Source organism: Frieseomelitta varia, unplaced genomic scaffold (genome assembly GCF_011392965.1).
Source record: "Frieseomelitta varia isolate USP_RPSP 00005682 unplaced genomic scaffold, Fvar_1.2 scaffold_835, whole genome shotgun sequence".
NCBI classification, from domain to species: domain Eukaryota; kingdom Metazoa; phylum Arthropoda; class Insecta; order Hymenoptera; family Apidae; genus Frieseomelitta; species Frieseomelitta varia.
This window is the reverse complement of record NW_025110629.1, coordinates 201,880-229,450: the sequence shown is the minus strand read 5'-3', so window position 1 is coordinate 229,450 and position 27,571 is coordinate 201,880. Positions and strand designations below refer to the sequence as shown.

General features: G+C 35.6%; 4 protein-coding genes across 5 annotated transcripts in view; 2 read left to right on the top strand and 2 right to left on the bottom strand.

Annotated features, from left to right (window-relative positions):
* LOC122536446 overlaps positions 1–11,214 on the top strand; it is a 117,745-nt gene extending 106,531 nt beyond the window's left edge. The window contains exons 124-140 of the mRNA XM_043668821.1: positions 483–812; positions 1,058–1,378; positions 1,580–1,849; positions 2,050–2,238; positions 2,449–2,802; positions 3,075–3,287; positions 3,474–3,671; positions 3,764–3,958; positions 4,248–4,616; positions 4,862–5,074; positions 5,200–5,373; positions 5,708–5,917; positions 6,243–6,425; positions 6,496–7,083; positions 7,337–10,041; positions 10,121–10,307; positions 10,475–11,214. Coding sequence (XP_043524756.1) covers positions 483–812; positions 1,058–1,378; positions 1,580–1,849; positions 2,050–2,238; positions 2,449–2,802; positions 3,075–3,287; positions 3,474–3,671; positions 3,764–3,958; positions 4,248–4,616; positions 4,862–5,074; positions 5,200–5,373; positions 5,708–5,917; positions 6,243–6,425; positions 6,496–7,083; positions 7,337–10,041; positions 10,121–10,307; positions 10,475–10,713 — 6,938 coding nt within the window. The 3' untranslated portion in view covers positions 10,714–11,214. The remainder of the gene's footprint in view (positions 1–482; positions 813–1,057; positions 1,379–1,579; positions 1,850–2,049; positions 2,239–2,448; positions 2,803–3,074; positions 3,288–3,473; positions 3,672–3,763; positions 3,959–4,247; positions 4,617–4,861; positions 5,075–5,199; positions 5,374–5,707; positions 5,918–6,242; positions 6,426–6,495; positions 7,084–7,336; positions 10,042–10,120; positions 10,308–10,474) is intronic.
* Positions 11,215–11,758: 544 nt separating this feature from the next.
* LOC122536448 (RNA-splicing ligase RtcB homolog) lies at positions 11,759–14,110 on the bottom strand. Its single transcript, XM_043668824.1, has 8 exons — positions 13,711–14,110; positions 13,291–13,617; positions 13,090–13,216; positions 12,904–13,010; positions 12,663–12,822; positions 12,287–12,597; positions 12,063–12,227; positions 11,759–11,989 (listed from the first exon to the last, which is right to left on the bottom strand). Exons 1-8 carry the CDS (start codon positions 13,804–13,806, stop codon positions 11,762–11,764), a joined length of 1,521 nt encoding a protein of 506 aa, XP_043524759.1. The 5' UTR covers positions 13,807–14,110; the 3' UTR covers positions 11,759–11,761.
* Positions 14,111–14,353: 243 nt separating this feature from the next.
* Positions 14,354–15,140, top strand: LOC122536450 (NADH dehydrogenase [ubiquinone] 1 alpha subcomplex subunit 6). The gene is made up of 3 exons (XM_043668825.1): positions 14,354–14,521; positions 14,772–14,887; positions 14,955–15,140. The coding sequence occupies exons 1-3, from the start codon at positions 14,398–14,400 to the stop codon at positions 15,081–15,083; spliced, it is 369 nt and encodes a 122-aa protein (XP_043524760.1). The 5' UTR covers positions 14,354–14,397; the 3' UTR covers positions 15,084–15,140.
* Positions 15,141–15,230: 90 nt separating this feature from the next.
* The window catches only part of LOC122536447 (receptor-type guanylate cyclase Gyc76C-like), a 106,926-nt gene continuing 94,585 nt past the window's right edge, over positions 15,231–27,571 (bottom strand). For both annotated transcript variants that reach the window (XM_043668822.1, XM_043668823.1), the window contains exons 5-20: positions 26,206–26,512; positions 24,094–24,240; positions 22,703–22,896; positions 21,659–21,818; positions 21,081–21,235; positions 20,645–20,932; positions 19,404–19,664; positions 19,247–19,318; positions 18,979–19,147; positions 18,496–18,645; positions 18,033–18,372; positions 17,702–17,825; positions 17,520–17,618; positions 17,270–17,414; positions 16,939–17,195; positions 15,231–16,870 (exon numbers count right to left, since the gene is read on the bottom strand). In XM_043668822.1, the coding sequence (XP_043524757.1) occupies positions 15,956–16,870; positions 16,939–17,195; positions 17,270–17,414; positions 17,520–17,618; positions 17,702–17,825; positions 18,033–18,372; positions 18,496–18,645; positions 18,979–19,147; positions 19,247–19,318; positions 19,404–19,664; positions 20,645–20,932; positions 21,081–21,235; positions 21,659–21,818; positions 22,703–22,896; positions 24,094–24,240; positions 26,206–26,512 (3,783 nt within the window). In that variant the 3' untranslated portion in view covers positions 15,231–15,955. The remainder of the gene's footprint in view (positions 16,871–16,938; positions 17,196–17,269; positions 17,415–17,519; positions 17,619–17,701; positions 17,826–18,032; positions 18,373–18,495; positions 18,646–18,978; positions 19,148–19,246; positions 19,319–19,403; positions 19,665–20,644; positions 20,933–21,080; positions 21,236–21,658; positions 21,819–22,702; positions 22,897–24,093; positions 24,241–26,205; positions 26,513–27,571) is intronic.

Below are 27,571 nucleotides of genomic sequence, written 5' to 3'. Positions count from 1 at the left end.
AATACTAGTTGTATTTAACTATTTAACAATATAAATAATTTTTATCTATATTTTATTTCTTAGATATTTATAAAATTATAATTTGTATAAATATCCGCAGTTTATTTATCATTTACCGTTAGTAATGATTTTATTGAATTTTTAATTCATTTTCATTCCTTTAGTTTGTATATATTGTACATAAGAATTGTACAAACATACATAGAAAGAACTGCATGTTGATTATAAATGCTATTATCAGCTCTCTATATTATCAATATCTCAAATATCTCAATATTATCAAAATCTCAAAGCTTTGTTCATACACGTTCTTCATTCTCTCTTGTTCTTTCCACGATCTTCATTTAAATTATTGTTCTTTGTTTTTTGTAAATTAACTCTCTTTCACGATCACGCAAACTTCTTCTTGTAAAGTACTAACTGATTTTAGTATTATTTTGAAGATGATGTTCATTTTCTTCGTGTTTTGCATTTTATTCTAGCAACTCCAGAACCACCAACAACACTTTCGAGACCGTGCAGTCCTTCACCGTGTGGAGTTAACGCATATTGCAGAGAGAGAGACAACACCGCGTATTGCGAGTGTCTGCCAGATTTCAGAGGAAACCCGTACGAAAGCTGTCAACCAGAGTGTTTGGTAAACACCGATTGTCCGAAATCGCAGGCTTGTATCAGGACCAAGTGTCAGGATCCTTGTCCTGGTACCTGTGGAGTTGGAGCCATCTGTACCGTGTCTAATCACATTCCTATTTGCTCGTGTCCGGCACCTACTATTGGAAACGCGTTCACTATTTGTCAAGCTGCTTCTGAAGGTATTTTGATTTTTATAAAAATATCCTGATGTTTCATAAAGCTATCCTTAACAAGATTAACGATTTGCTAAGTGTCTTAAATTTTTTTATATAGAATTATGTAATGTTATAATATATATAATATTACATAAAATTTTCAATAAATTTAAAAGAATAATAAAATGATAGAAAATTTTTCCGGTACTGCAATACTATAAGTAATTTCAAGTAATTTTTCGTTTTTTATTTGAATTTTTTACTTACAGTACCGAGAGAAAAAGATCCTTGTTCTCCATCTCCATGTGGGCCCAATACTATCTGCGAAAAGATCGGCAACACTGCAGTCTGTAAATGTCTACCTGATCTTCAAGGAGTTCCTTCGAGCATCACAGGTTGTCATCCAGAGTGTGTGATTAGTTCTGACTGTCCAGGAGACAAGGCTTGCATCGGCAATAAATGCATAAATCCTTGCACGCAAAATGTGTGTGGTATCAAGGCTACATGTCAAGCTATCAACCATAGTCCTCTCTGCAGCTGCGCATCTCCGTTAATTGGAAATCCGTTTGAAGAATGTTACACCAAAATTGGTAATTTCGAGATCCTCCACTTGTTCTTGTTTCAACTTAATTGTTCATGAATTTTTATTAATTTAATAATATCAGAAAATAGTAACAACACACCAGAAAGTTTAATAATAATAATATTCTAACAACAAAATTACTTAATTGTCACATTTCATGAAATAATTTTCGAATTAGTCAAGTGAAATGATTATTCAATTGTTTCAGAAACCGATCCTTGCAATCCATCTCCGTGTAGTTATAATGGCGAATGCAAAGTGAGAAACGGCATTGCAATATGCATCTATCCAGAATGTGTTATTAACTCTGACTGTCCACGAGATAAGGCTTGCTTCGCACAAAAATGCAGAGACCCATGCATTGGTGCCTGTGGAATTAATTCGCTGTGTCAGACGGTGAACCACAAGCCTGTCTGCTCGTGTCCGTCTGGATTCACTGGCAACGCTCGCATACAGTGCACGGTTCCAACGATTGAAGGTGTGTAAATTGTCGAAGTATCGTTAATTATTTTTACAATTTAAGTATTATTCAACGTTGAAAAATAAATAGACACAGTGATTCTATCATTAAAGAATTATCAAATCTGCCAGAATGATTCGTTTTCTATTGTCAAATGGAAGAAATATTTGTAACGAGAAAGGAAAAGAATTGAGATACTTACGTTTAATTCATTCCAGAGCCAATTCCAGAATGTACTCAAAACTCTGAGTGTTCGAATGACAAAACCTGCTACAATCAAAGATGTGTCGATCCTTGCACACTGGACTCCTGTGGCTTTAACAGTCGTTGCCACGTGCAAATGCATCGTGCTGTCTGTGTCTGCAACGAAGGTTTCACTGGCAATCCTCAACAATATTGTGGCGAAAGTACGTCCTGCAAATATTTTTGGTCAATCATTTCTATATTTCATACTATTCTATATTATCAATACAATGAATATCAATTTCATTTGTTTTGCGTATTTATTTATGTTAAAATATTTCACATGTTTTGTTAATTTAATTTATTTTTGTATCTAAAATTGATTTCCAATCTATAAATCGTTCCTACATTTTCATCAATATGAATTGTTGCAGTTGGTTGCCGTGGCGATAGTGACTGTCCACTGACTCAGTCATGCATCAACAACGAGTGCATAGACGCCTGCTGTGTGACACAGTGCGGTATCAATGCATTCTGTAAATCAGACGGATATCACAGACCAAGATGCTATTGTCCTGATGGATACATAGGAAATCCGTATCAAGCATGTGAAAGACCAGAGTGCATCAGTGACAACGACTGTTCATCATCTTTAGCTTGTCATGATTCAAGATGCGTAAATCCTTGCGACTGTCCACCATCAGCGCAGTGTTTCGTGATTAATCATCGTCCTATTTGTCGATGCCCTCCGGGTTACGTGGGTAATCCATACACCTCGTGTCTAATGGGTAATTAGAATTCTTCGTTTCTTAATTCCTTTAATCCGTGTTTACATAAGGTGAATTATGCCCAATAATTAACACGTTGACATTGATGAGACGACTATATTTCTAGGAAGACAATTCAATCTATTTAAGCTCCTCAATTTCATGAGATTCTACAAAATTTCTAGAGAAATAGTTCGACTTTGTTAAAATATAATTTAGCACATTGTGAAAGGATTAATTGATTGTATACTAACGATAAGATAGATTAATAAATGAAAAATTTGTGTTTCTAGAACCAATCGAACAACAGCCACAGTGTCAAGTAGATGGAGACTGTCCCAGCAAACTGGGTTGCTTCAATGGCGTTTGCAAAGATCCATGTACTGAAACTAAACCTTGCATCGCTGGCGCGAAGTGTACTGTCGTCGATACTTTACCAATGAGGACCATGGTCTGCGAGTGTTTGCAAAACTTTGCTGGCGATGCAACTGTCGCTTGTATCCCTGGTAAGTCTCAATTCTTCGACAACGATGAAATTTAATTCTTTGATGGCGATAAAATTCGAAGTCTGATACAGTTAAAGATCAACCTTTCAATAACGATAAAATAGCGAATAATTCAGAATTTAGAGAATAATTATTTCTTTACCGTAAGTATAATAATAATAATAATTTTGTCCTTCTTTTCTCCAGTGGACAAGAAAATCGAGGCTGTCTGTAAATCCGACTCTCAATGTTTGTCAAATATGGCCTGTCTAAATGAAAAGTGCATCAATCCGTGCATTATCAATCCATGCGCGCCAAATGCGGAATGCTCTGTCGAAAATCATCATCTACAGTGTCATTGCTCGCGTGGCAATACTGGCAATCCATTTGTAAACTGTTATAGAGGTAATTAAAGTTGTTACAGTGTAGAAGATAAATAATTAGAATTAGAATTTCACTGATGATTAATTATATGAAATGTTTTAATTTTGTTGTAGATACTGACTCGTTCCCAGAGTGTACATCAAACGTAGATTGTGCGACCAACGAGGCTTGCATCAACCAACTATGTCAGAATCCATGTGTCAGCACGCAATGTGGTCTAAACGCGGAGTGTATCACTGTCAATCATCATCCGACTTGTCACTGTCAACAGAACTTTGCAGGAGATCCTCAAGTCCAATGTTTCAGACGTAAGTATTTTACAATAACTTAATTGCTGTAAATAAATAATTTAAATTGTTAGAAAATGTTGAGAAATATCATTAAAATAAATTACGTATTCTATTGTTTGGAATAAATTATTTCATAATATTTAGATTTTTTATTTCATATTATTTCATAATATTTTATCTTTTTCCAATTTTCTTTATCTTAGAGTTTAAAATTCTACTACTTTTATAATTCTGAATTTTTAACTTTACCAACAATTTTCAAATTTATCGCTCTGAAATACAAAAATTTATTCTTCTTTCTCTATAGCTGAATGCAAATCGGACAACGATTGTCCCTACGATAAGACCTGTCGAAACAACAACTGTGTCACCCCTTGCCTGGTTGAAGACGTTGCGTGTGGTCGTGGAGCAGAATGCATCGCAGCCTCGCACAGAGCACAGTGTGTCTGTCCACGAGGTACCCAAGGTGATCCAAAGATCGCCTGCATCTCCACAGTGTGTCATTACAACGAAGATTGTGCGGATCACGAAGCCTGCGACAGGTTGAACAGAGTCTGTCGTCCAGTTTGCGAGGAAGATACTTGCGCGGACACTGCGAAATGCATCGCAAGAGATCATCAACCTAAGTGCACTTGTCCTCTGGGAACCACTGGAAATCCATATGTTGAGTGTAGTGGTAAGTAATTAATACACTGCGAATTTTTTTTATTTGTGGAGAAATATTGTGGATTTTTGACAACATTATTTTGTAGATAAATATGTAAATATATTAATAAAATAGATATATAAAACAACTTAGCAAGTAAGGATTCCATCTCATGATACTTGTAAAAATATTAATTTGCACGAATGATATTTTAACATCTACATAAGAATGCAAAATAGACGGAAAAATTAAAAATAATTCTCTTGTTCCTCAAGGTATACCAATCGAACCAGAGTGCAGGGAAGACAGCGAATGTCCAGCATACTTCGCGTGCTTCAACTCAAAATGCCAAGATCCTTGCTTATCCTCCAACATGTGCTCTGGTGAACAAGAGTGCAAAGTATTGAACACGGTGCCTCTTCGTACGATGATATGCACTTGTCCTCCAAACACCATTACCGATATAAATGGGCTGTGCAAAAAAATCGGTATCTTTAATTTTTAATTAATATTAATTCTAAAATCAATAATCGTATAGTATTTTTATCACTTGACACTACGTCATTTTATCACGACGTTAACTATTTCTTTTTTTCTTTTTGTACGATATTAGCTGTGCAATGTCATCAAGATCAAGACTGCAACGATTCTGACAAGTGTGTGGGTGGAACTTGCATTGAAGCTTGTCTCACCACTCAGTGTGGATTGAATGCTCAATGCGTGGCAACTGGAATCTGTCAATGTGCCTCTGGATTTACTGGCAATCCTTATATCGAGTGTGGTAGACGTAAGTTTCGAATATTTTTCCAGCCTGTAGAATCTTAATTCTTAAGAATTTTAATAGAATTCTATACATCATATTTAAATTTAATTTCATAGATTCTAGAATTCTGGATATAATATTAAAATATACACTGTAACCATCATAGTATTTAAAGTCTTCAAAGTCAGATGTCAGCTATTATAGTGGAATTTTGTAATTAAAAAATATTTTAATACTTATTGTGCTCCGTTAATAATACCACTAGAAAAATGGCCAATTGTAAAGGGTTAACTGTTAATTGTTCAACACTTGAAATTCTAAATCCGTATACTTCGAATTTCGAAATTTTGTATTCCAGTTCCAGCACTGTTGCCACCAGATCGCCCAGAATGCTACACTAACAGCGAATGTTCCAATGATAAACAGTGCATAAATTCCTTCTGCGTGAATCCTTGCGTTGTCGGGGATCCGTGCGGTAGAAATGCATTGTGTCACGTAAATAATCACAGCCCAATCTGCAGATGTCCTGTGAACTATATTGGTGACCCAAGAATCAATTGTGCCCCACGTAAGTCTTAAGTTTAAGAAAATTAATATAAGATGATTCTAATTAATATTCGGACATTAGGATTCAATAATCAAGTAGACTGCAGATTTTTACGCATTTATAGAACATTTCAAGATAGAATGCACGTAACACACAAAAGTATAAAAAATATTCGAAGTACAGTACCAATTATAATATCTAATATAAGTGAAACAAATTATTTCTATGTTTTCATATGAATTCGTATGAAAATCGGCAGTCTAATAACAAGCAAATACATCGAAGAATGATCTTTTATTACTTTCTCTTGTATAGTAATTCGTTGATTTACAACGTTCTTTTACAGCGGGAATTGTAGCCGAATGTACTTCGAACAGCGATTGCGCGGGTAACGCTGCCTGCGTGAACAACTTGTGCATTAATCCTTGCAATTGTGGTTCAAACGCCAAGTGCAATGTCGTTGATCATTATCCATGTTGCGTTTGTCCGCCTGGTTATTCCGGAAATCCTCAATTAGGTTGCTTCAAATGTAAGTTAATTAAATTAATGATGATCAATTCATTTTTGCTTTTCAATTTTACAAAAACTCTCTGTTCCAGTGGACTGTGAATCGGATAGCGAATGCAACAACGCAGCCACGTGCTACAACGGCCAGTGTGTGAATCCTTGTATCCTGGAGAACAAGTGTGCGATAAACGCGGAATGTTACGGCCAAAACCACCGTGCCATTTGTCGTTGCGGTCCAGGCTATCTAGGCAATCCAGAAGTGCACTGTGAAAGAGTAGAGTGCAGTGCTGATCATGATTGTCCTAGAAATTTGGCCTGCTACAGTGGACGTTGCGTTAGTCCATGCTTAGAAGAGTCACCGTGTGCTCAGAACGCAATTTGTTACGTCCAGGATCACAAAGCCACCTGTCGTTGTCCAGAAAATATTCCCGCTGGAAATCCATATTCCTATTGCACGCACGTTCCCACGACAGAATTCGACGAGCCGGAATGCAGAATCGACATTGATTGCGCTGACAAACTGGTGTGCATTAAAAATAAGTGTATCGATCCTTGTCCAGTGATCAAACCATGTCTACAGAATGCACGTTGCAACGTTTTGGACACTGTTCCGGTGAGAACCATGACGTGCACGTGTCCTGAGGGCTGGACCACTGATATTGATGGCATTTGTAGACCAAGTAAGTGATTCTGAAGTTATAGGTTTACTTATTTAGAAATAAATTTTGTATATTCTTTTAAGAAGCAAGGATGTATAATTTCAAATATAATTAATTAAAATTTTAGTAGTATAAATAATAATATAACATACAAGATTTACTAGAAGAAACTTTACTAGTTATTTCTTTTGAGATTTTAATATCTAATTCCAAATTTGATGACAGACAAAAGCATCTATAATTCTAACTTTATAAAAAATAATTCACTTTCCAGTCCAAATAGCGATAATCGGCACCTGTACGACGAACGACGAGTGCAGCGACGCAGAAGCTTGCATCAACAGGCAATGCAGAAATCCGTGCAACTGCGGTACCAACGCCGCGTGTAACGTACGAAACCACAAACCGATCTGTTCCTGCGACGAAGGCTACCAAGGCAACCCAGACATCGCTTGCTACTCCGTGGAATGCACACGCGACAGCGAATGTGCCTTAGACAAGAGTTGCGTGAACAACAACTGCGTGAATCCTTGTCTAATCACCGATAACTGCGGAGTAAACGCGGAATGCTTCCCCAACAACCACAAAGTCGACTGTCGATGTCGCAAGGGCTATTATGGAAATCCTTTGGATCGTTGCAGAGTGATCGGTTGCTACAGCAATGGCGATTGTCCAGGAGACTATTCCTGCATCAACATGCAGTGTATCAATCCTTGCGTTCACAGCAATCCTTGCTCGTCACGAGCTGAATGCAGAGTCTTCAATCATCTACCAATATGTCGTTGTCCAGCTTATCACACTGGCAATCCTTACATTGCTTGTAAACTAGAGGAGAGGCCAGAGTGTACAGAGGACAGTGATTGTCCTAATTTGTTGGCCTGCTTCGATAACAAGTGTCAGAATCCTTGCACTGTTGTGCAACCTTGCAGCGAACCATCTGAATGCAAGGTTCTTCCAACGTATCCAGTACGCACGATGGTTTGCGTCTGTCCCAGTGGATACGTGAGCAGTGGCAGCGGAACTTGTAGACCGACGAAACCGATCGTCGAGGTAGAATGTACCAGAGACAGCGATTGTCCTTCGGAGAAGTCTTGTATTAACGCGGTGTGCAAGAATCCTTGCGCCTGCGGTCCCAATGCGGAATGCAGTGTCGCAAATCATAAGCCGATCTGCTCATGCGTTTTGGGATACGACGGTAATCCCGATTTGGCTTGCACTAAAGTCGCCGGATGTCGCACAGACGGTGATTGCAGTGGATCACACGCGTGTGTTCAGCACAACTGTGTTCCAGTGTGTTCTCCGTTGTTGTCCACCTGCGGAAAAGGCGCCGTATGCAATGGCATTAATCATAAAGCGATCTGTGAATGTCCACCAGGATACGGAGGCAATGCAAGAGTCTCTTGCGTCCTCCTTGGTTGCAAGAGTAATTCTGATTGTCCTACGAATAAAGCTTGTATCAACGATCGCTGCGAGAATCCTTGCGCGGTGAATCCTTGCACCGGAAACATGGATTGCAACGTCTATAACCACGTAGTTGAGTGTGCTTGTCCACCTGGTTACATTGGGGACACTAAATTGGGATGTACCAAACTAACGGAGAAATGCAAAGCGGATAACGAATGTCCATCTCAGACTGCCTGTTTCAACGGCGAGTGCATCAATCCTTGCGTGAAGATCGAACCTTGTGGAATAAATGCAGATTGCAAAGTGCTCGACACATCTCCTGTAAGGACCATGATTTGTGAATGCATTCCTGGATACAGAGGAAACGCAGTTGTCCGCTGTGACAAAACTAATGTATGTCCAGTAGAGAAGGGTCAAATTCTCGACGAGTATGGCAATTGTGTCTGTCCACCTGGATCAGCTAGGGACGAGACAGAAGTGTGTATACCGTGTAGGAAACAATCTGGAATGATTATCAATGATGAAGGATACTGTGTATGTGCCTTGGAGAACGGTATGATCATCGATGAATATGGTCGCTGCGTATGTCCAACTCAACATGGATACAGGCTGGACGCGAATGGATACTGCAAATTAGTTGATATAATCGAGTGCAAACACGACGACGATTGTGCGGATAACAGATTCTGCGATAAGACGAGTCAGACATGCGAAGATCCTTGTTCAACTCAATTGTGTGGCCTATATGCGCTCTGCAATGCTACTCGTCATCAAGCCATTTGCATATGTATCAATGGATATATTGGAAATGCTTATACTCAATGCTATGACAAAAATCGGTGGCGAACCGATTTCCCTAGACCAGAGATGGTTGTCAGTTGTTTGTCAGATGGAGTGCAAGTTGAAATACACCTTCACGATCAGGAATTTGACGGGGTCCTGTATGTGAAAGGGCACAGCAAAGATGAACAGTGCAGAAGGGTTGTCTCCATTCCAGCAGAAACTATGCACAAAACCGAGATATTCAAGGTGGCGTTTGGAAATTGCGGACTGATACATGTAAACGGACAAGCAAGCTTCGTACTGGTCATACAAAAGCATCCAAAATTAATGACATATAAGACTCAAGCGTACCATATTAAATGCATATATCAAACTGGAGAACAAAATGTCACCCTCGGTTTCAACGTCTCGATGTTAACTACAGCTGGTACCATTGCCAATACTGGCCCTCCACCAGTCTGTCTAATGAAGATCGTTACTCAAAACGGAAATGAAATAAACTCTGCCGAAATTGGAGATAATTTGATGTTGCAAGTCGAAGTTCAGCCTTCCACTATTTACGGTGGATTTGCCCGAAATTGCGTGGCTAAAACGATGGAAGACAACTTGGAGAATGAGTACATTGTAACAGATGAAAACGGCTGCGCGACAGATCCGACGATATTCGGGGAATGGGAACAGAATCCTGAAACTCAAACGTTAATGGCCAGCTTTAATGCCTTCAAATTCCCAAGTAGCGACAATATTCGATTCCAGTGCAATATCCGTGTGTGCTTTGGACGCTGTCAACCCGTGAGTGTTCTTCTAACATTTTGAAATAAATAATTGGTATATTAAGGTATCGAATTGGGTATTGATATGTTTCTTCCAGGTCAATTGTCGAGGATACAACGCTTTCGGTCGTCGCCGTCGAGATGTGAGTTCCGAGACAAATGATACGTCCTTAAGTGTCACGGACAACTTCGAAGGGCAACTTCGAGAAGAAATAACGATCCAGTCGAATCTTATATTCACTCTGGAGAGGAGAGAAGAAAGGTTCACAGCAGATCCAGCTGAAAGTAAGTTTTCAATTAAAGAAGAATTTTTAGGTTGACGAAGACTGAGTCAATTTCAATTTTTACAGATAATTCATATTAATTTTTAAGTAATTAACTTCTAATTTGCCTATCACTATTCCATTAATCCCTGATCATTCAATTAAAACATGATCTTTTTCCTGTTTCAGTTACTTCAGCTCAGAAAGTGGAAGACATTTGCGTTTCTATGGTCGGCTTTGTGATAGCACTAGTAATTACAGCACTCTTGGCACTAGTCGCTGTAGCTATTGCTGTATCGTGCTGGCTAATGGCGTATCGTCGTCAGCCAAAGACTGCTGGACCACTGCCACACCCACCAGAGTTCCCAAATCCATTGTTCACTACCGAATCTGTAGCTGAACCATCTCCTGATTATCACCTATCGTAATTACTCTAGGATAATTATTTTATAACGTAATTTTTTAATTCTCAACGAAATGCAGTACAGACCATATTACTTTTTTCTTTTTCTTCTTGATGGTCGGTCATGTATTTCTTTTAACGACTCCTCCAGTGACTAGACTCTATCCTCTCGAGGGTTCATACCGAGCGTATTACACGTTCAACCGATACATACGAGTACCCTGAATATATATAAATAGTTAGATAGAAACGGAACGTGTAGAACGAGAGAAAAACGTTTACTATTTATGGTGATGGTTTGCTTCCATTATCTACACAATTTGATAGAACTCTGTCTTCCGTCGTATCCTCTTGTCTGTAACTTTACTCTCCTCTTCCTGTAGTCACTGGAGGATTTGTCAAGCGTAACACAGCGAATTTAATTCCCGTGTAAAGTCGAACGAATTAGTCTAATATAGCTTTCTTACTTCGTGCGTAAGTAACTGTACATTTTATCTAATAAAATGCTAATGTAATATTTTTAAAATAATCTCATTTATTACACCATATTTCTTAATACCTATTTGTTTGAGAAAATCGATGAAAAAGAAGGCATGCTAAAAGTATCGAATCACATCAAAATATTGTTAAAAGTGTTATACACTTTTATAATTATATATTTCCGCAAAATTTACATAATTTACAAAAGATGGACGATATTTTAACAGATAATATTTCATAATGTTTACGCTTAAATCATACCTTTTTTTAATAGATATCTTGTAATTATTAAATTAAATTCTAATCATCTTCGAACGCAGAGATTCGATCAACATTTAATTTGCTAATAAGAATTCAATGTGACTATTTATAACAAGTTATAGAAAACATATGATTATTCAAAGTCTTAATTTATCCTGAAAATGTAATATCGAGTCATTTACATTAAATTGTTTCGTATGTTTAGTTGTACTGAATCATTTCTCATATATTTATTGATAATTCAAATCATCATGCAACTTTAATTTTTCCATGAAAAACGGGAGAGACAAATCAAAATTCTTACATGGTTAACGCGTCTATAGCATGAACAATTATCCTTTGATAACTGCGATTGGCCTTAATTTTATACATTTCCGAGAAATGCCTGCAGCATGACATGTATTTACGACATCTGTTACATTTTTGTAAGACTCTGGTGCTTCTTCCATAACTAATTTAGGTGAAGCGACTCTAATCGAGATTCCTTGTCGTTCTAATTTCTCTAATACATCAGTGTAATCTAAATTTCTACGTGACTTAGCTCTGGATAAAGCTCGACCCTGAAAGAAATTATATTTAATTTAGATAACATTAGATATATTTATAAATAAAAAAACATTCAGAAATACTTACTGCCCCATGACACGTGGATCCAAATGTTTCTTTCATGGCCTGTTCAGTTCCGGTAAGAACATAACTACAAGTTCCCATAGTACCACCAATTAAAACAGGTTGACCTGTTAATTGATAATCTACAGGAATTAAAGGATGATGAGGTGGAAAGGCTCTTGTAGATCCCTATAAAAAATACAATTATATAAATGTTCTTAAATATAATTATTATTTATATTCGTTACCTTTCTATGTACTAGAAGGGTTTTCTGTTTTCCTTCGACCATATGTTCCTCTATTTTTGCAATATTATGAGAAACATCGTATATAACATGCATATCTAAATCATCGGGAGACTGTTGAAATTGTTTGGCAAATGCTTGTCGACTGAGGAATGTCATAGAGCTTCTATTAACCCATGCAAAATTCGCGGCGGCAGCCATAGCTTTTAAATAATCTTGACCTTCTTGAGATTTTATATGAGCACAAGCTAACTGCCTATCGTTAGTTTCAATATTATCTCGTTTCATAGCTTTCTCCATTTGTACAAGGGCATCTATAGAGTAAAAAAATTTTATGTAGATTTGCTTTTTGAAAACGAGTTTATTGTGTAAATATTACCGGTTGCAACTTGATGTCCAAATCCTCTGCTGCCAGAATGAATCATCACACAAATTTGACCCTTCTCTTCAATACCCATTTTACATGCTGCCCATTTGTCATAAATTTCATCTACTACTTGAATCTCTGCATAGTGGTTTCCAGCACCTAATGTTCCTAACTGTAAGACAATTAGATTAAATGGTAAAAAATTCACTAATATATGTATGTCCGTGATAAAAACAAACTCTTAATATTTCACCTGCGGAAGTCCACGTTTTTTAGCTCTCGTTGACACTTTAGAAGAATCTGCATTAAGCATTCTACCGTACTCCTCACAATGTTCCTTATCTTCTGCCCAGATGTAACCTGTAGGAAATTTAAAGATAAATATGTAATGTAATTATAGTGACAGTGAAATGTAATTTAGTCAAAAATATATGTATACCTTCTCTTAGAGACCAATCCATTCCCATTTCCAAGGCTTCTTCTAAATCCCTTGCATTCATAGGTATAATTCCTTTTGAACCAACACCAACAGGAATATGATCAAACATGCTCTGGGCAAGTTGCTCCTGGAAAATTACACTGATTTATTTTCATTCTTATGATATAATTTTATTAAACTACAATTTATAAAAAATGATACCTTCACAGGTAAAACATCTTCCTCAAACAGATTAGTTCTTAATAAACGTACTCCGCAATTTATATCAAATCCTACTCCACCAGGTGATACTATAGATTTTGGATCATTCATATCAAATGCTGCCATATTACCAATCGCAAAACCATATCCAGAATGTACATCAGGCAATCCGACAGACCTCCAAACGATTCCAGGAAGAGCAGCAACATTGGCAATTTGTTTCATACCAGGGAGAAAGCCACCCACTGCTCCTGGTCTGCATGAATTTTTTAATTCATCAAACATTAAACGTTCCAAACTATTATTTACGTAAAAAACACCTTCAACCTGTGAATTAAAAAGTACTTAATATACATAAAAATATATATCATTATATACATCATTATTATACATCAGCAAAATTATATCATAAATGATTACCTTCATATTAGGTTGGAAACCTTTTTTTATTCTCCAACATGTTTCAGTTATCTTTTCTAAATATTTTATTTCTTCCTGATACTGTCTAACTACCATATTCTATTATAACAAATTACTATTAAAAAAAGAAAGAAAGACAACACTAATTATTTTATTTAAATTTTAATACTGATTATGTTTTAAAACTAGGAATGATTTCTTACAAAAGACTGTACTAAATACAGAGAAACTAAGATTATAAGACTAAACACAATATTTATCACGGGTAATACGAAGAAGAGATTAACACCTTTCACCGGTTATGGTTTTTGTTTCATGTAAACCTAACTAATATCAGTGTCACAAACATGTATATAAATGTGATTTTCATGTGTCATTTGAAAAATGTTTCTCAACTAAAGTTTATTGTTTTTAACAATATATAATATATGTGTGATCCTTGTGTTTTTGTACAATACAATTTGTGTTTAATGATTTATAGTGAAATAATAATAAATATATACTGATTCACGTAAAAGTATATAAAAACGAATTACTCGTAATAAGAAAGAACACTATATATTCAATGTCGTATTTTATTTTAATTTTAAATATGTTTTTAAATATTCTTATATCTTCACATAATTGAAAAAGTTGGTATTATGCACATAGGTAATATGGTACAAAGTATATATGTGAACTGTGAAAATGGCTACTCCTGTAACATCAGGTTTAAAACAAGTAAAACCAATTTTATCACTGACTCACATAGAAGCTCATAGGAAAGTAATAACATTATATAAAACATGGTATCGTCAAATTCCATTTATTAGTAAGTATTCCAATCATTATTACTTGCTAAAATCATTTAGATCTTATTACCTAACCTCAACGTCTACCAAATTGCAATATTTTTTTATATTAATTTTAAGTTATATTAATTTTTTCTCTAGTCTATTTCAATTTTGTTAAAAGTAACTTAGAATTAAATGATTTATAATTTGATGAAAATTTTCCATCTGTTGCTCCCATTACAAAATTATGAAACCTATGTACTTATATATAATTAATTTATTTTATAGAAGCTAATTATATTATCCCAGTAACAAAGGAGGAGTGTCAGCAAAAGTTAAGGGAAGAATTTTATCGTCATGCTAATGTACGTGATTTAAGAGTAATTGACATGTTACTTGTTAAGGTAAGAATAATATTTTCTTATTTATTTTATGTACATAATAGATATATTAATAAGTATGTTATAATAGGGGCAAATGGAACTTCAGGAGGTTTGTGCTCAATGGAAACCAGCTGCAACATTGTTGCGTTATTGGAAAGAAACTGAAGAACCAAAGCCAAAGGATTTCATGTCAAAGTTTTTATCAGGTCATGAATAAAATATTTTTTTAGTATATTTGTAAATAACATAGTATAATTAAATATGTACGATATGTTTATATTGTTTAGTTATTTACTTGAAAAGTAAATATATTAGAAAGGAAGAGAATGTACCTTTTTCTATTAAAAAATCGAATTATACAACATTTCAAAAGATGAATCTTTAATCAGCTCTTACAGAAGATAATATTTCTTTTAATTTACATTTTATCTTTACATCTATATATTATTATTCACTTATATACATTTGACAAGATGATATATTACTAAGCACCTTAGGTACAATCTAGTTCACTTTTCACAGCCATACGGATAATTTGCTTTCCTTCAGTGAACAAGTATCGAAATTGTACATACATACACATATATACATACATACATATGTTTTAAACGAGTGTATTCGAACTTGCGTAAATGTATACTTGCAACTATGCATATTTTTCTTTTTTTTTTTTTTGTATTAAAACCAGAATCGTTTGTGCTACACCTTGAGATAAACTCTCTTACGTGATTTCTGTATTTGTATATACTTTGGTTAGAATTATTTTTATAAAAGTCATTCTAGTTTTATTATATTTTCGGATTAAAAATTTTAACAGATAAATCTCGCACTATGTAAAAAAAAAAAAAAAAACATGTGCCGCCAATATAAAGCGTAGTTTAATACAAGTCATAAAATATAGGTATTAAAAATATACACGATCGGTAACTTTTATACCCATACATTCCACATATTTATACGCTAAAAAAGATGGCAACAATACATCATGCTTATGATTCATAAATCTAATAATTTTCTGCACTCATACGTTTTATAGTAGAAGATTGAATTCCTTCTGTCTTTCTTCTGTTTACAAGATTGATTTTTATATCAAACTATACTTTCCCGTTCCGATTGCATATCGTAACCTGTTATTACACCTCTTCTTAACGAAACATCGCTGTTTCGTAATCCATTGCCGCTAAATAGATTAACCAGCCAGCTTCTGATCGAATTTCTTGCGGACGATTTTTTGTCGGGCACACTGTCTGTACTAGGAACGGATACCACTTGATCGAGAGAACGCCAACGTTTAACAGGCATGATTTCTCCCATACAGCCGCTCTCATCTCCTAGTAATGGTGTCTCTGCTTCGTTCGGCGACTCGTCAGTATGGGGCACTATTATTACATTACCATTCGGATAATTATTATTCAACACTTTCTCAGAAATATTCGTCTTCGAGTTAGTCCTCGTGCACTTTTCACAGTTTTCTAGCGATCGAAAGCTTTTCTTTGGCTCCTTCCAAGAGAAATTCGGCGATTCGAACCTCTTGCTATAGAGCTCCAACGGGAAAGGATCTAACGAACGTGATTCCCGTATTATTGTCTGGAACGGATAATCGCTTGTGGAGGACGACGAGGCAATCGTTGACAGAACTCTAGCATTTTTCCTAAATTTCGGCCTCGTGTCGATAAAGAAATCGTCGAGTGCCATTTTAATGTTAGCCGCTCGAGTTTTACCGTCTTCTTGCAACACGACATTGTCCACCAGCGTTATCTTTGATACGCTATCGGTCAAATACAAAGGAGACCGTTCTATCTTCCGAGAATTAAGTGATTTAGGTACTGGACTGGATCCTCCGTACTGAGACGAAGTATCATCCGGTGTCGGTCTTGGAACACTCGACTGTCTGCGACTACCTGCTCCTAGACCAGCTAATAACGAAGCTTGACGAGAATCTGAATTTAATTTCGGACTTCTCCTTGGTCTACAAAATAATGGTGGAAGATCACCAACGTCAACCTAGTAACACAGAAATAAAGATTAAATAAATCCGTCTATGGTAATACCATCACACTTTTTATACAAACCTCTCGTTTTTGAATAGCTTTCTCAGTGGCTCCGGTGAGCCAATAAGTTTTCACCTCTCCTTTTCCTTTCATGTGAACTAATCCACGTTCTTCAATGACGTAGCCACCGACCTTATCCAAAGCATCTCTACACTGCTCACTTATGTGAATACGCAATGGTTCGCCGTTTGATTCCATACGTGAGGCTGTATTCACGGTATCTCCGAACAAGCAATATCTAGGCATCGTTAAACCAACAACACCTGCCACCACAGGTCCTGTAATATTTTTCATGTATAATTTTTATTCGTTTTTTTGTTAAGTTTGATATTCTTTTTTCAATGCACAATACCCGTATGAATTCCAATGCGCAATTTAAGTGTGTCCTGAGGCCTATGAGCTATAGTATGATTTTTCACTTCATTAAGTAGTTCTAGAGACATTGATGCAATTTCTCCAGCATGTCTGTTTCCATTCTTTATTGGTAAACCAGAAACCTGGTAAAAATAATATGTCATAGAATTATGTGTTCGACTATAAGAATATTTAGTATATAAATGAATGAATAGTTGTATATCAAATTTGGAAAGAGATTTCCTTACCACCATGTAGGCATCGCCGATCGTTTCTACTTTATATACATCGTATCCTTTGATTATACGGTCAAACAAAGTGTACAAGTCGTTCAAGAAGTTTACAACCTAAAAGGCGAAAGAATTAAGATTAAGAACTGCAAGAAGTTGTGTATCTTGTTTCCTCGATGATTCGTCTGCGAAAAATATACCTGGAAAGGTGTGCTTTCTGCTGACATTGCAGTGAAGCCAACGATATCGCTGAAGTATATAGTAACCAAGTCAAAAGCTTCAGGTTCCACACCGATTCCATTCGTCAAGCAATTTGCTACGGGTCTGTAAGAAACGGATAATGATATCACAATATGCACTGTAAAGTTTCTTTTCTTTTTAAATCTCGCATGGCCGACTACACAGATCAGATATTAGATCCATTTTGTAATCCGCAACAAGAAGTTATATACTTTATATTAAAGTAATAGTTAAAGAAAGTTAGATGTATTTATATATTAATAATGGAAGAATTTCTATATTCAAACTCACTCAGGCAACATTCTATGAAGTAGATCCTCGGTTTTTTGCTTCTCCTCGAAAAGAAGGCGTGTACGTTCACTGACTAGATCTTCGAGGTTGTTCGCATACTTCTCCATCATGTCCATCATTTGATCCATGATATTGCGATGCCTACCCGCTTTCATTTTCTTTAATCGCGTCCGTATCATTTTGAAGTCAGGTCTAAGTTCTGGACTTTCCGCCCAACAGTCCGTAATCGTACTAACTATATACTCAGCACAGTCCGCTTCAGACTCGGACAGTATATCTATGTTAGGCCTAAACGGCGGTTCACCATCTTCTGGGAATCTTTTCACTCGGTCTATGATTTCTGTCAATTTGTTAACGTTCATATTTATATTTCTGCAGCTTTACCTTTTGGCAAATGCCGATTAACGAATGACAATCGCCAATGTTTTAAGGATCATCAATTACTATACACGGATATATTTACCTTTGGGTTCTAAATTCACGCCACCGTATGGCCCCTTTCGTCCGATCATCTCGAACAATATGATTGCGAACGAGTAAATATCGCCTTCTTGGGTCCCTTTGATTGGAGCATTGGGATTCCTTAATAGCTCAGGTGCTTTCCAGAATAGGTCTGTGTAAAACGAATATTTAAATTACAAATTGAGTCAGAAATATCAATTGAAGGACTAGTGATCGCAATATTGTGTGCCATCTCATTGCTAATTTTTATAAAGTAGCGCGCGTTAATCCTATGCTAGTTGTATTGCTCATTTTCTTCAACAGCTTGTGCTAGTATAAACATTATTGCATTCATGAAAAAACGTGACTATAATTCCCAAATGGAAAGAGTTATTTCTAAAATTAAATAACTTTCAAAAATTGGAAGTCCCGAAAATCGTAAACTTGCGCATAACATTCTCTATTATATGCAATGTATATTAATACTGTTCTGTTTTCTTCATACTTCGATAATACTGATGTTCACCAATGCTGTCGGATTCGGCGCAGTGTCGCATATCGTGCAGGCCAAAATCGGAGACTTGGAGTACCCATCGCGAGGTCACCACGCAATTGGAGGACTTCAGATTACCATGACAGACTAGCACAGATGACTCATGAATGTACAGCATACCCTGCAACGAAGTGAAAATGTTTTTACAATTCTTGAGCAATCGGGATACACATACACATGTATTTACGATTTCCAGCTCGAACTGTGTGTAGAGACTTACCTTAATGAGATCGTGAACTAATGACGCGATGAACATATCGTCTAACTTGATATCTTCGTTCTCGATAATATCCTGAAACAGGCGTGCAATGCAATCATTCGTTGAAAACACCAGCAGGCCAGATTACCACGTTCATTCGTGTATTAAGGTGACGTACATAAAGACTTCCTTTGGCGCAATAGTCCGTAATTAACAATATCCTCATTGGCTCGACGCACGCCCCGATGAAAGAGTTTAGGTTACCGTGCCTGATCTCGCGAAGGATACGCATCTCTTTCATCACGTCCCTGGATATGTCCTTCTTCTTTGAGAACTTCAGCTCCTTTATCCTCACCACCACACCATGGTAATGCCCGGTTTGCGCGAACACCTGGCCCCCGCATCTTGACTCGTAGGACATTGCACTAACTAAGCTTAACTGCAACGACAAGTTCGATACGAAGATAGTGCGACAGTTTGAAAAATATTTAGAAAATATTATTATATAACAGAGAGAATATTTCTTATATAACGACAGAATTTTAACACTACGATATTATAATGCTTATAATCAAAATCAAGAGTTAATAAGATATTGGATTTCGATATTTGTAGAACACGAAGATAATGCAACGGTTAGAGAAATATTTGAAGAATATTAGAATGATGAGGAGATTCGATGCATGCAAAGAAAGAAGAAGTTTTCGATTTAAAAAAAATAGTGCAACTGCAGGATGCATATGCGTTATTGCATATGTCGAAGACGTACGGATCATGAATATTTATAAGACCTCGAATCATTTATTTCTGTCCTCCAATATTTTTTCCCTAATTTCAACAAGAAAATGATATGACATGTGACAGTTGCATAAATCATTCTGTACAAAACAACAATTATATTGAGTTTAATCTTTTTCTTCATATTTATCTTTGAAATCTCATTAGATCTTTGTTTGGTACTTGCATGTACGTGATACAAGTTTCGTGTAAATGTTAATGTTTACGGTACTCTTGTGTCAATTCGATATATTTTTCTTATAAAACATTATACTATTTTGGAGTATACAGATAGATACAGAAGTGAAACTCTGTAACATCTACTTTTCTAACACATAACATATATTTTTGACAAAATGCTACAAGAACTGTATACGTTTTAGTATTTTCCAATTTTCCACAAATGCAGACTCTTGAGATTTGTATCTTGAATCTTATATGCAATTGAATAAAAATTTAAACTGCCAGTAAAATAAAGGAATCTGCAAATTTAATTATTTATATTTTTATTATAGGTATTAATTTTTTTACCATTCTGTCAATAAAGAAATTAAATAATGTTTGAATAATGAAAGCGGTATTAATAAGAAATATATTAATAAGTAAATCAGAGAATGGCAAATTGTAAATGCTATGTCTCACCTTACTAGGGGAGGACATCATGTTGTCAAGATGGGGATAGCCGTGTATCTCGCTCGGATCGATCTTCCACAGCAATCCCTCGATTTCCTGTTCTATCTTCCACCTTCGATATATGCTCATAGTGATCACCGCGGCGCAGAATAATAAAACGGCCAGCACTCCAGCAGCCACGATGCTCCGCAGGTGCGTGTCGTCTTTGGGACAGTGTTCGTTGAGGAAACCGCATCCTGGTTCCGCTTCCGGTTTATTCTTACCCGGCCAATCCATCGCCTCCGATGGCCTGTACACCTGTACACGATCGGTACCCTTGATATTTCGATAATTTGAATCCATCTTCTAATTTTTGTCGATTAATCGTAACGATCGTAGAAGTATTATCACGAGAGCACATGTGAATGGAAATGAGCTGCACGAATGCTGTAAACAACTCACTCACTAGAGTTTCACCCTGTTGAAATTGGCCTACAGGCTTCATTTGAAAGTCGCAGGAGAAGTTGTTGAAACGGAACGGATCCTTCTTCAGGGCCAGCACCGAGAAGTTCCCCTCTGAGTCACCGAACTTGTCGAATTTGATCGTCGCGCCGCTGACACCTATTATATCGCAAATACACGAAATCGTAATTTCTCTTGTGGAATTCTTTTTCTGCGAATGATATCACGATCTAAACTGATGTTTTTAAATATTTCATTGTAACGATCTTATATTCTCTAGTCGCAAAGAGTTTCCAATATCTTACAATGACGCGAGAAATTGGTGTAAATTACTTTCATAAATATAATTATAATTCTGCTTCCGTAAAATTTTTTTTAGTAAATAATCATGCTTGAAAATGATCTTAAGATCTACAATCTTGAAGTGTTTCTAATGTCTTTGCAATTGTACAAGGAATCCGTACAAACAATGCAAATATCGATCACATTTACTCGTTTTAATCAGATGTTGTTTTATCGAGAGATCGAGCCACTTCATGTCTCGTCTCAGCAATTCGTGATACAAATTACACGTATACTTACTTTGATACGTGTGATTTCTGATAATCGTCTCGATGATCTGGGTGCCATTACTGGCAATCTCCTCGAGCGTATGCTCTGGTTGATCCCTCAGAAGCTGGTCTAAAGCTTTCGCGTACAGTTTCACCGAATCGTAAAGATACGCGGCGTGAATCGACACATACTGAAACGAGAAAATTATTCGATCGTTTGATGGACAAAATTGAACTTCTTCTACCCTATAATCTGTAATATCGAGCTATACGCGTGGTACAGTTGCGATTTCACGTTTTGGTATGGTTGCGATTCAACAAAGGCAATTTGTTAAATTGTTAATTGTATTTTTAACAAAGTCTGATTTCAGCTCTAATTTGAACTTTAATTCTTCAGACTGGATATAAATTATGTGTAATATTTCACGATGATAATAATAATTAATATCTCGCATTAAACAAAGATAGATTGTATTTTAATGAAGTTTAGTTTTAATTCATTGTAATTAGCACATTAATTATTATTGACATTATAAAATCTATCTCGCATCAAACGCGGCATTACAACAATGAATGGCTAATGATAATTTAAGTAATTAGAGATATTATGACAGCGAATTCTCATGCAGTGCAAATAAGTACAGAATGCGCATAATCTGTAAAGATATACACATTAACTCTCAAAAAAAAGTTAAACAATGCTTTATAAAGAAAAAAACTTCTAAATTGTTAATAAATAATTGTATTATACCATTGCATATACCATTTAAAAATTTTAATCCTTAATCTTACTTGATCTTAAAACATTCCCTATTTCTTTTTAATCTAAAACACTTTAGTCTTATAATTAAAACTTGGAAATCGACCAACTTTCAAAATTCAAATCAATGACCAATCAATAATACCAATCATGGGTTAAGAGCAAAAAATATCTTAAGACTTTTTAAGCACAGATGCAGAAAACGTTAGTTATAATATCTAATAATTAGAAAAGAAACTTATATTCTATTCATAGAGTCCTATGCATATACGTGTATTTCGCAAAGAGCATTGTACAATATCTGAGGACAGCTACCTTTTCGTACTTTCTCAGCAATTCAGGGATGATAAAGTTAAATGGTTCCTTGCTGCTGTACTCCCTGACTTTCTTAGTGAACTCCTCGTAATTCTGCGTGGGTGGCGTTGATACCACCACCATCAAAGATCGTGCCCTCTTGAGGAAGTCTTTCGGCTCCAGGCAATTTCGCAGATTGTCGAAGTGTTCCGGTTCTGCAAGAGGCCAGAAAGAAGCGGTGTTGTTACGCCTGTTTCGTACGCGGGGGAAACGGAAATATCTGATTTCGAGAGCAGGGCAACAACACGGGACCGACGGACTCTAGAGGAACGTCCATTAAAATCGGATCACGTGCTGGAAACCGGGTCACGAGCGAGCCATGCCTGACCCATGACGTTCAGTTAATCTCGGATTAGATACGGAAATGATGAGGTAACGAGGAACGCGGTACGTTTCGTTAAGGAACAACGGAGGACCCCCAAGGAAACCGAAGAACCGGGTCAATCGAATTTCACGACTCGTTTCGTCTATGGATCGGCCCTTTCGTGGATTCTCTTGCACAATTCTACTAACACTATTGGAGGAATTTTTGGCAATAGCAAATTAACCGTGTTGATAAATTGTTTTATCAAACACTACCTATTGAAGAGTTTATGTTTTTATTAATACAATGCAATGTAATTTATTCTTTATCTATACAAATATTATAGATAGGTTGTATAGTTGAAATATTTTTAAAATATTCTTTGGTACTTATACAAAAAAAGCGTAGAACTACACGAAAAATATGTAATTTGTATTAATTAATTATTGTTCATTATATATCAATTGTTGTTCAAGAGAGTCGTGATGATTAGACTCCGGATGTTTATGCATTCATGCACAGAAATGTAACATGACGGAAATAGGTACACATGAGATATATACAGATAACTGTTCGCTATATTTAGACTGCGGATATTTATGCAATTTGCATATACGAAGATAATAAAAAAGATGATTAAAAACCTAAATAGATATCTGTTTCACAGATATAAATATATACTATAATGATTACTTTATTTTGAATATTTATATATTTTGCATGTCATTATATCTTTGCATATTATAATTTTACACATTTTTTATATATTTCGTACATTAATAAAAAAATAATACGTAGTATAGGTATTATAAATTGTACATACGCTGTATATTTATTTTACTCAATTTGTCCTATATATTTTTGTATATTTCATATATTCTATATATTTTTACAGACTTAAATTTCTCTTGTAAACATACAAAAATCGACTACTTGCAATATTTGACAACAGCAATAAATCTCTTTCTACAAGTTTCAGATACCATTTCTTCAAACGAAGTCGGAATTTGCATAAATATCCGCATTTAGCGATAACGTTGCTACTTACTCCATAAGTACTTTTGCGCCTCGCGCGGTGAGTATGTCATCATGTCCACGTGTATCACCATGTACTCGCCGTTGTCCAGCAGCCGTTGATTCTGCATCGAGTTCATCATATCTATCAGCGACATCGCCGTTCCCAGGAATATGTAAACTGTCGACAAAATTTACGCCTTCTGTTAGACAAGCTGCCGCCTTCAATGGAACGCTCCATCGACGACGAACGACCGATTTCCAGAACGGAACTGATTTTCACGCTTCATTTTCCTACCGGAGGGAAACGACTGTTCGCCGCGCAATTATCAGCGAGATCGTAGAATAGATCTCAACACCGTGCGCTAGTTTCCACGCAGGAAATGGATAAAAATACATTCGCTCGAAAAAAGAAAGTGCTCGAAAGACACTGAACAAAAGAAATCGAATGAAATTTCTTGTTTCTATAAGGTTTCTGTTAATTCTGTTAATTAGATTTCTTATTGACTTCCATTAGATCTTTCGTTTCATCGTGCTCTACCGAATCAACTATCGTTATCGGATTTTTTAAAATTATATTTTAAACTGCAGTTTTTTTATCTTTTATTGTTTACCACAGTGTAATTTCTTCATTCCTTTTTTCGGTTTTCCATTACTTGAAGTTGAAACGTTTAATTAATATTATTAAAATTATTTTTCAAGCATTTCTATAATTTCAAATTCAAACAATCTTTACAATCTTAGTTTTGTAATTCTCACAGTTATTGCATTAAATATCTTTTTTTTTTTTTCACCGAGAAATTTTATAAAGATCTAGGCAAACTATCAATCTGTTTAGAAGAGAATGTGAAAGTTTTCAGAGAAGTTGTAAATTTTGCAACGTTTTATTTCTAATCCTCTCCAATCGATCTATATTATTAAATACGATTTTTCAATATTGTGGAAATTCCATAAATTAGATTAAATAACTTTTAATTATCATGTTTTATGTTCGGAATCTATGATGTGTTATTGTTGCTTATGATCCTTAACGGGTCACTGAATAATCATCAAGCCGTATTACAAATTCTCGAAATTCTCCGCTTTGTAAACTATTCTACTTCCAAAGACGTAAAAACAAAATAAAAGAAAAATGATCTCAAGTTTATTCCCGACGTCTTCTGGCCAATTCGCGCTACTGGACTTCGTCAGAACGTGTTAAAGATCAATTTGTATTCTTTCGTTGACAGGGTCAATTCCAGTATCTGGGACACTAAAATCTCGCACGAACCGGCACGATTCAACAACCGATGAAATCGTTCCACGGAACGGCTCTCTATTTCGAACCGAGAAGAGGCGAGACTCGCGCGTTACAAGCCGCTAAAACAGTTTCGAAAAACGAAGACCACGACGGTTCGAAGACAAACAGAAACGGAAACGAGTAATGAGAGGCTCTCGAAAGCTAATAAACGAACAGAGAAAAGGGATGGAGACGTCGTTTCGATCGTACCCTCAGAAATTAGTCGTTCAGAAGCGATATTGATCAACTCCATAAATTGATATTTATCTTAAAATCTACTATTATTACATCTACTATTATTTTCTTCCTGCGAATAAAATTATGAGATTGAATATTAATTCTGTACTTACTACATATGCGATGAAATAAAGAAATTACGTTAATCAACCGCATAAATTGAAATGCATAGAAAAATGACGATATTCTAAACAGTTGTTTAAAATTTATCTCAGACTTTACTATTGCCTGTGTCATTTTTTTCTATGAATTGATTTAGAGAAGTACGTCATTTGTTTTTCGAAAATTGAATATTAATTTCGCTTGTGCGATGTAACAAAGGAATTAATAAAAAGAACGTCGATCAACTGCGTAAATTGAAAAACACACACAAAAAAAAAAAAATGGCAATACAAACGCTTGTTGCAAAATTTATTTCAAGAAATGTCATTTTCCTAGACTTGTGAAAGTGAGTCAAGTCATTCGCATCTTCGAAATTGAATGTTAATTCTGTACTTGCTCGATGAAATTAAGAAATGAACAAAAGGAGTTGATTGGTGAAACGATTCAAGTTTAAAGAATCGAAAGAGTTGATCAATTTGGCTTGCGTTGACAATTAAATATCGAACGTAGAGTGAAACTTCAACTGACTTCTAGTCATATTTTTGGTCTCCTGTATGAGTTGAAACCATACGCTGACTTGACAGCAGGGCAGCCTCTCCTCGCAGCACGTGTGCCGATCTTCCACGGTCTTGTAATGGTTCACGGTGAGATTATTCTTGGTGGCCTGTTCCTCCAATGACCTGGCCACCGTCGACCAAGCGCTCTCCGTGATGATGGTGAATTTGTTCCAGCCATAATGCAGCAACAACGCGATCACCGACTTCGTCACCTGCGTGTCCGGTGGCTCGGTCCTCGCGAACGTGTTCACCTTCGATGCTTTGTAGTCCGAGCATTTCTGTAATACAGACACGGTTTTTATGAGATAAAATACTGAATTTTTATAATATACTATGAATCTACTGTAGTTCTTCAACTTTACAATAATTTTGTAAAATTTTCAGGCTAAAAAGTAATATAATCAAAAGAATATCATTTATCGCAATTAAGATTACTAGATTAAAATTAGCAAAATATTGCTGGATTAAAAATAACTTTTGCTATAATAAGCTTCGCAACTGGAGAACTTGGAATATTTAATTTCTACAACACTACACCACAATGGAAACACATTTTTAATTTTATAGTATTCTTCAGTTATTTGTGTTATTTAAGATCTTTTTACTAATGATATTCATTTTATTTAAATTTAAATATTCAGAATTATAACATGATCATTTACAATATTCAAATAGAAATACTGGTCACCAATAACCATCATACCAGTCAACGCGTTAATGCGAGTGTAGGTTTGAATAAGTGAAATACTGCGCAAACATACTCGGTTTCGAGTTTATGCTTGTGGAAAGATAGAATTGTGTATGAAAGTGTGGTTAATTAATTGACTGTGACAAATTTTACGATCTCAGTTATTTTAGCATGATATGTAATGGTTGCGAGAAATATTTGCAGACTGTATTTATGATAACATTCGCGTACCAATAAAGTTTCGTACCGTTTGTTAGAATAATTGAAAATGATATGTAGAATCTAATAAAAAGATACTGCATTGGAAAATTGAGCATGCGCACATACTTACATATTACTTATTAAAATAAGTGTTTCTATATTGTTTATGTTGTATATATTTTTGCATCTGCAGATTTATACGAAAATCCGCAGTATAGCAATAATTTAAGCATTCACTGTGCCATTTAATACTTTATATTGTTACAATGATATTAAAAATATATGTTGTTTCTTGGATACAAATAACATAATTAATTTCAATGATTATAGGGGATAAAGTTGACTTCTCTCAAATATCATATCTATGCTACTACAACTCTTTCTCATCCATTAATGTTCCATTAATTTCCATGAATGACTAACACAAACGAACTCCATTCACTATGTA

Excerpts from the sequence above, each read along its gene's own strand:
- LOC122536448 (XM_043668824.1), bottom strand. The coding sequence starts at position 13,806 with ATGGTAGTTAGACAGTATCAGGAAGAAATAAAATATTTAGAAAAGATA. Across the intron at positions 12,823-12,903 it reads AAAAACGTGGACTTCCGCAG|TTAGGAACATTAGGTGCTGG; the intron begins GTGAAATATTAA and ends ATTGTCTTACAG. Across the intron at positions 12,598-12,662 it reads TGGACATCAAGTTGCAACCG|ATGCCCTTGTACAAATGGAG; the intron begins GTAATATTTACA and ends TTTACTCTATAG.
- LOC122536450 (XM_043668825.1), top strand. The coding sequence starts at position 14,398 with ATGGCTACTCCTGTAACATCAGGTTTAAAACAAGTAAAACCAATTTTA. Across the intron at positions 14,522-14,771 it reads TCGTCAAATTCCATTTATTA|AAGCTAATTATATTATCCCA; the intron begins GTAAGTATTCCA and ends TTTATTTTATAG. Across the intron at positions 14,888-14,954 it reads TTGACATGTTACTTGTTAAG|GGGCAAATGGAACTTCAGGA; the intron begins GTAAGAATAATA and ends ATGTTATAATAG.